Source organism: Fulmarus glacialis, unplaced genomic scaffold (assembly GCF_000690835.1).
Source record: "Fulmarus glacialis isolate BGI_N327 unplaced genomic scaffold, ASM69083v1 scaffold17016, whole genome shotgun sequence".
In the NCBI taxonomy this organism is placed as follows: Eukaryota; Metazoa; Chordata; class Aves; order Procellariiformes; family Procellariidae; genus Fulmarus; species Fulmarus glacialis.
Window position 1 is genome coordinate 42,857 of NW_009217635.1, and position 8,816 is coordinate 51,672.

Consider the following 8,816-nt stretch of genomic DNA (forward strand, 5'->3'; position numbering starts at 1 on the left):
TTGACCCGTAGCTGTGGCACACTTTGCAAATCTATACAAATGACATTGGAGCCGAACATTGCTAATCTGAGGCAGGAAGTATATCTTACTGTTCAACTCAAAATTTGACATTTATATTCAGATGGACTCTATCACACAGTCTTGTGTGTTCTTGCACTGCATCATGTGCAGCTTATTAAAATGAATTATGGAGGCAAAACTCCAGTGTGTTTAAACGAAAGCTTTAAGGAGTAGTTCTTTATATTTCTTGTATAGCTCTGAAACAGTTTAACACCATAATAAAGGCTTTTCATACTCTTCTATGCTTTAAAGAGAGCTTTTAAAGGTGTTTACATAAACTCTAGTATAGCCTTTAGTGGCACAGTAGCATTTGTTTCTTCATCCCATGTTACTCTCCACACTAAACAGCCCTTTGTCTGGCAAGGAATTGTGACTATAAGCTGCGTACTTCCAGGTTTTTTACTAGGTGAAAACACACCGGTTCACAGTTTGGTTGTTAACATCGCCCCTTTTTAAAACCAGAATATAATCAGGTACTCAAACAGCTGTGCCCTTCTTTTACAAGTATTAAAAAAAAAAAAAAAAAAAGGAAAATTAATAGATGGTAAAGATGGGAACTGAAGTTTCAACAAGAAAAGTGTGTTATACATCATTTCATGGACAAGAAATAAAACCAGAAACATCTTAGCAACACATACAGAGGTCAAGAACACAAGGCTGATGCTACTCCAGTGCCCTGCACTAAAGACATTATTCTCAACTCTAAGACATCACAGGGGTCAATGCTCGCTAAGCTCAAACTGATACTGGAATACAAGAGCCTAGTTCAAAGGCAAAAGTCGTCAGGAATCTTCTAGTGTTTACCCCTGTAAAACTTCTAGCATAAAATCTGGAAGAACTGAAGAAAAGAATACTAATCTATGATAAAAGTTTCTAGAAGCACTGTAGTGGCTTTAGTAAGCTTAAAAAAAAAAAAGTATCCGTGGATTCCGAGAGGTGATCTCTACAAAAAAAGAAGTATCAAAAAGGAAGGAAAAAGAGAAAAACATAGGGAGAAAGGGAGCAAGAATAGACGTGCAGTTGGTGTGATGTCAGCAAAGATATAAGGGGTTTATACTATTAAGAATGTTCCCCCCAAATTGTCACAGTATACTGGAGTATAGAAAGATTGAGTGATTTGGAGGTTTTAAATGAAAAAAATGCATATGTATAGAAAAAGATTGTACAAGGGACCTCACCTGATCTCCTTCTACAGCAATCAGCTTTCCCCAGGGTTCAAAAGTGGCTTTAATATCAGAATTGAAAAGAAAACAGGCAACAGGAATTAGGCAAAGTGCAGCAAATGTGACAGAGGGCAGGGACACAGCTTACAGTAAATGCTCTTTTATTACTTAGTTCATCAAAACATTTCAGTTTTCTGTGCAAGATCTGAATCAAAGCAGCAATACAGTCATTTGTCTACTGTAACATTTCCATAGGAGTTAGCATGACAGACTTTGTGCACAGGACTAATGCTTAGTGTGTTCAAGTCACATGAAAACTGAACTGTATTCTTAAGAGCAGGAGCAACAAATTGCTTGTAGTCATCGTTTCATTAGTCAGCTTTGAGCACCACACAAGAAAACAATAAATTGCTTAGGAAAGAAAGTGACCTTGTATTATTATGTATTGAGAATTCATAATTGCAGAATGCCACAGTCTAACGATAGAACTATTACAGTAGGTTTGGTTTGGTATTATGGGGTTTACAATAAATATTTGATGAGGTTTGTTTATTAGTATATCTGGTAAGTGTTTAGACAGGAGAAATTTTTGATGTTTTGATAGATTTTGTATAGAAATAGTTTTAATTAAGTACCCAAAGCTTTAGAAAATAAATATTTTGATGAATATAAGATCTGATTAAGACACGTAGTAATGAGAGAGGTATAAGAAAATGCAGTTAAAATATATAAATTTCAAGTGCAAAAAGAAACACCATTATTTCTAAAGAGTTTGAACCTTCTTTCTCAAACCCATCTCTCTCTTTCTCTAATAAAGCTAAAATACCAGCCTTTAAATAGGCAGTGCCACTATTCAGCTGGTAGGGAAGATACATCTATTGCACTAGAAGTACAAAGCTAAGAAGAATGCATAATATTTTATTTTTAACTTATTTACAAAAAGATATTGCACCAATCCATTGTCCTTTTTTCAGTTTAACATGTTAAGGAAAAGCCTATTATTTACAAAGTTAAAAACAGAAGTGCAAAAGCAGACTGAAAGAAACCAGAAAGAATAAAGTTTATTTAAATTGCTAAGTACAGTTTATTACCTGACCATAGCCCACATCCAGTATGATCTAAAATAGTTTTTATCATGTATATCTGTAATTTCAGAAATCCTTGCATTTCTCTGTAGATGCAACCCTTATCTTTTACACTAACCACTAGCAGGTCTACGTAAAATGTAAAGGCTAACCATAGCTTAACTTAATAGCTTTATTTCTCCAGGAAAGTGACGCTCCTTTAGGTAAATTGAAAAAGATATAGTATTATACATGTATTTGAAAAGTAGCGATAAATCTGGCATGATGGTTTTCATTCTTCCTAAAAACCATGAGGAAAAGTTTGCTGATGTTTCAGGACTGATTATTCTAAAGACACTGCCAGTCCAAATGACGTTAGCACAGCATATGGTCCTGTCTCAGTCTATCTGCCACTGGGACTGTCATGATGCATTTCTGGGGTGTAGGTAAGTAGAACAATCATGACCCAGAGATGAAGCAATGCCTGGGGAAAAAAAAAAGAAAGAATTAACTTATCAGCACTGACAATCATTGTTCACAGCAGCAGTAAATATGAGAGCTCTCAATGAAAGCTAATAAAACCTAGTTTTGTAGAAATATTTTCATTAAATATTTTTCATATTATTCAGATACTCCTAAGAAAAAGAATTCTTATTTGCACAATGAAATGCTGAGTCAGATTCTCAAGAAGTCATTTGCAGAAAACTAAAGATTTTACAAACAGCAAAACTAAATCTGTAGGAAACCAGGCTGCTTTATGTCCTGTGGCTTCTTTTTCCCTCTGTGCCCCAGTAAGGCCAGCTGCTCTCTCTGATATCCAGCCCCCAGCCAGTGCCTTATGTGATCTGCCTCGAGTGACTGGTAAGCCACTACTCCTGAATCAACCGGCTGATACCAGACTGTGTAAAGCAGCAATCTTCTGCTGTCCTTACCACAGGCACTGATTTGAGACATTTTTATGAACTTCTTAGGAATGTTAATTCTCATTCAAATTTGGCTGAAACTATCCAATTAGAATAGAAGTTGCTGGGGGTGCAACAAGGGAGATAACTGACAGAATACATAGCCACATCTCCTTAAAAAAAAAAAAAAATTTCAAGTTACAATAGTCATAGTCAAAGTTCAAGCTGAAAAAGGGTAACTTCTATGCAACCATCATTGCGTTTCACTTCAGGTAACAGCTTAGCTGGTAGAAGTCTTCAGTGTTTTGGTACACAGCATTTTATTCATATATTGATAAGTCTAAGTCATGAACAGGAAGAGAGAGAGAGGTTAGGAAGTAAACAGCCTTGTCCCTTCCAGTACCTAGTAGGCTGGAAGAAGCAATTGCAGGGCCAAACTGTCATTTCCTTTATTCATGTGTGTCTGCCTGCTTTATATCCTGAAATAGTGACAGCTGTTCTTGGAAACTCTGTTCAGAAGAATCATTATGCCTTCTCAAGCAACATTTTTTTTTAATTTCAAAGACTCAAAGGCTCAACTAGTGGAATATTTTCAAGCAGGGTAGACTGCACACGTACCTTACCACAGGTCACTTAAACTGACAGGCATCTGCCCTCCAGTGGAAAACGGAGGAATTTAATTTTTATCAGTTGCAAGTCTGACAATCTCACCTGGTATGGATGAGCAACCTTCTACTATTTGTTTAAGTCTAGCAAGAAAAACTTTTCTTGCTACTTCTTCAGCTACTAAGGAAGTGTGATTATTAGTCACTGAACAAAAAATGAAGTGCCAAATACTAAAAAAGCTGTAACAGATGTCATTTTCCTAAATGCAGTGCACGCAAGTGGATGGATTAACCTTGGCAACAGGTCACTATTATTCTGTCTTTTAGTACTAAAACTCTACTTTTACAGTCTTTTAAATGGTAGTTACATAAGACAAAAAGTCTTTAAGACTGTTATACTAAGAATTCCTGGGAAAAACCGAAAACTGCCAAGTGACATGACTCCAAAATGCTGTTATGTAAGTACTCTGTAGTCAGTTTTACAAAAAAATACATTGAGTTGTTAAAGTTAACTATATAGCCTTTTGAACATCAAACATCTTGCAATTTATGACGTATTATATAAACTGGCTATAGAAATCTTGCATTAAACTTCTTACTTTAAAAAAAGCTTACTCACCATGTAAATGATTACAAAGACTCTTGCTATGGGATATCGCCTTAGAAAGATTCCCAGCCGAATACTACACAAAAGAAAAACAAAATGCACAAGTTAGCACTGAGCACTGAACTCCTGTTCCTCTCATTCCAATCACCACAAACTCATAGACATCAGCTGATAATTATTACATATTATATACATGGCTTTGTTTCTGACTTGAATTTTACTTCATGTATTGAAAACATTAAATGGAGTGAGCAAATTCAGAATTCAGACCATAAAACATATTCTCCTAAGTTCTTCTGTTACATGCTAGGCTCAGAGTTTGTGAAAAAGAGCTAAGACCCAAGAGTTGTACAGGTATTTTAAAACTCACAAATATGCTATATATTTGTCAAATTTTGTTACTTGAGAAGCTGTCATGAATCTTTCAAAAAGATTTAAGCAACTAAAACCTTGGATTCCTTTGAAAAAACTGACAGATCACTACCATTCTTATATTTCATTAGATGAAAAAGACATGGGTTTTCCTATTTTACTGCTACAGTGCTACGAAGCATACTGCATTAGATGTGTGCTCAGTAACGTCAGTTAAAAAAACCCATGCGGATACTGAAGTAAGTATGATACTGCCAAATTCAGTTTAGTATTAAAATATCACATATAATAGGTCCCAATCATGAAATCAGGATCAGGAAATCCTGATATTCTTCACAATGAAGTTAAAGTTCCATGGAAGCATAAAGGACTTTCTGACAAGGTATCTTGCTTTCAAAGGATTAAGAAGTATTACCCAATTTTGTTTTCTGTTGGTATTTGGTTCAAGTTTTGGAGCAGACCTTTGTTGTGAATATTGACAATTAACCTAACTACTCAGAAAAGGGATCAAAGCAAGTCTTTTGCTGGATGATTTTTGTTTACTAATTCCTCAAACACATTATCTTTCAAGGTAAACAGCTGCACTGGGTCAGAACCCAGATCTTGTCTTCATCAGGATGCCTAAACAGGAATAAAAGAATACATGATACTCCCCCACTAATACACTCTTACAGTGTTTACCACAGACACAGTCAAAACCTCTGAAAGTGAAAAAGGTAGAAGATGGTAATGAAAAAGGTTAGGTTTTTTGTACATAGTTTAGTGATTCTCTTGGATCAAAATCCACAAGAGCGTTCTTTAAATAATTGACTATAATTTGCAAAAGCCCAAGGATATTAGTATCATAGGAAAGCACAAGTAAACTAGGTCAATATTTAGAAATTTATACTGCACTTTAGCCTCATTATTTTTTTACTTTTACCTTCATACAAGCAATTCAAAACAGAAGGTGTGCCACTTGAAAACTGCAAAAGGATTCCAGCAATTACAAAATGTATTCCCTTAGGACACTCTTACCTAAACTGATCTATGCTGCTGGCAGCTTTGCGAACTCTCCCATACATTCCTGCCATGTTAGTATCCATGTCACTAAACAGGACAGGAACATTACGCATACGAGCACCTATTTCAAGGGGAAAAAAGCAAAAAACCTCATTAGTCTAAAACCAGCTAAGTTGTTGTTTAAGTAAAACAAATTGATAGTGTATAACAAAGATATATAAAAATAATATAAAAATAGTGATTAATTTGATTTGTTAGTGCTGTTTTGCTGGGGGCAGAGGAGTGTGTTTTGAGGGCAGGATTCTTGATAAACTTACAATCAAGTCAAATGTTTCTTCAACTTAGTATATTTTTAAAATTTATTTTAGTTCACTAGATGGACATCTTGATATTCAATTCTATCGTAATAATAATTCTATTACTAGGTGTATAAAATGATGGGTTTGATGCTGTCACAGTTTCTCCATTTGCTTTTATTTCTCATACAGTAAAACTTCAATAGCATTTCTGATACTAACTTGTATATTCAAAAAATTTCTACTTTATTTACATTTTTACTATGTATCAACTTTATTAGAAAAAAGGATTCTCAGATAATGTTACCTTTGTGCAACTAAACTTAAGCTTACTGAAGTTACTTAAAAACAAGCCAAAAAGAAATATATTTCAAATTTGCTAGTTCTCCTGCCTTATTTGTTTAAAAGTCTTTCATAAGCAGAGAAACAAAAGTCTGGATTGTCATTTTACTCCTCTTAGTAATTGTTCATTGCTTTTAAAGTTACTTATCATATATACAAAATTACAAACTTTGACTTTGAAAAGTAACATCTCAAAACCATGGATCAACTGCTGAGGTTCTCCTAGAGAGATACAGGATGATCACTACACAGTACAGACAAACCAACCTCAGCAGAACCACCATATTGTAAGCTGCTTTTCAAGAAAAACAGAAAGCAAGGAGGAAGTTGATTTCAACCAGTATTCTGATCAACTCTCAAAAGGGAGTATGCCATTCTGGCTCACCTCCCAAACCCTTTTTACAAGAGGACTTATATCCTGCTTCTGACATTCAGTTTAAACCCCAAAAGACAGATTTATTTGCACCTGTGACAGCATTGGTAAATATGATTGTTCCAATAGTTCCACAGTATTGAGAATGAAAGATGAAATTGGCTTTATTAAGTTTACTTACAGTCATTTACACACAAAAAGGAGCTTCTAATTAACTATTTTTTATGATACTGGCTGCTGTTGATAAGGTCTCTGGCATAAGCTGCATATTTTCAGCATTTTTTTTCCTTATAAACTCAGACTTTCAGGGAAAGGCATTAGGAAATATAAAAGCCTGAACTGCAGAAAGGACAGAGTTTTAAGTATTATGTTTCCTTATTTACCTTCAGCACCGTCAATGCCTGCCATATTAATGGAAGGTCCATTAGTACTAGTGCCTTGGATAGTCTTCAGCTGTTGCTCAAGTCTTTCCAGTTGATAAACAAGTGAGTTTTTCTCTGTGCTCAGGCTCTCTAACATGGTTTGCTTCTGAATTAGTGTTTCTGTCAGCTGATGAAGCCGATTTTCTAATTCTGTCTGACTACTACTACTTAGAGCCTTGTTTGTGAGCTAAAAAACAAAGCAAAGAAAAAAATCAGAATAAGTTCAAAGTCTGACCAACTGACATATTACAAAACTCTCAAAATCTAAGCCCTCCAAGAACCAAGTTACCCTATCGCAGAATTTTTATGGGATAATACTATCAAAATGATCACCAATGAGCACAATAAAGAAGAAACTTAATTTCAGCAATTGCTAAAACAAGATTTTACATGACACAAGAAACTATGTAAAAATGTATTCCTATGTTTTCCACCTCTAATCATATGAGCATTTCTGTATAACCATAAGTTTGATCACAAAAATCAATGCTATGCCTCAGAGCTGAGTTTAAATGGTAGGCATGACAACAGCAAGATAATCCAGTCTGGCGATCATCCTTGCAACTTCACAAAACAAGTGAGTACATAAAATGTTTTCAAGCGAGGAAGGAAAAACTCATACAAATGGGGAGAATTTGATGCCGTTCTACAGGAAAGCTTGAATGAAAATGGTGAAAATGCAGGATACACTGCAGAAGAATTGAGGAGCACTGAGGCAGAAAGCATGATTGTACTAGCAAATAGAAACTGCAAGAACAGCAAACGAAGACATGGATCACGTCACTCAATTTGCAGAAAATATTTTAAGCAAATGGGAATCTCCAGATTAGCCATATGTGCAATAGCTCGTCTATTCACTACAGTCTTGGACCTCAGCCACTTGTAGCATCATAGCTTCAATAATGAAAAAACAGAATTAGCAGGAACCACAGGCAGTGAGATATCAAAAATACAAATTAGATGCAATGCACCAGGGCAGGTGCAGGTAGTCCTGAAGCCAGTATTACCAGAAGAATCATCTGTCAACAGGCTCAAGAAATTTGTATCACAACACAACAATTTCCATGTCCTCTGACACAGTAACTGTACAGCTGACCATAGCTGACTCTAGACTATCAATTTCTCTACATATAGACTACTTTTCATTATGCTACAATAATTTACACAAAATGAGGCCTACGCCTTCATGCTGCCCAAGCAGACTGTGGGGGCTGACAAGTATCCGAAGGTTCTGAAAGGGATTAGATTGATTCAAGGAAACTAGGTCCATAAACATACTGGTGGGACTTAGAAGGGACTTAAACGCTAACGTCCCTAATTCAACTGCTGATGCTGAGCGAGCACAAGGGAGTGAAGAAAGTGGCCAGCCTCACATGCTGGCCCCAGTGCCACTGTCCATGACAGAACAGTGGGCTAGATGGATCACTGAGTCTGTAGGATGTTACTTATGTTCTTAAGCCCAGTTAAAAGGATCTCTGCAAAAATCACAATGACCTAATCAAGTGCCAATGACTTTTTTTAGTTTTCAAAAAGAAGAATGTTGATCCAGCACTACCCCATCAGGTCTAGTTGGGACACAGGTTGATTGCCACCACCCCGCCCGCCCCT

The 8,816-nt window shown here is 35.9% G+C and overlaps 1 protein-coding gene across 1 annotated transcript; it reads right to left on the reverse strand.

Moving 5' to 3' along the window:
• Positions 1–2,127: 2,127 nt before the first annotated feature.
• LOC104078209 (golgin subfamily A member 5-like) lies at positions 2,128–7,395 on the reverse strand (the record flags this gene model as incomplete). Its single annotated transcript, XM_009579753.1, has 4 exons — positions 2,128–2,771; positions 4,414–4,477; positions 5,791–5,896; positions 7,170–7,395. Coding segments are annotated over 4 exons (477 nt in total), but the record flags the coding sequence as incomplete, so codon positions are not given.
• Between the last annotated feature and the right edge of the window lie 1,421 nt (positions 7,396–8,816).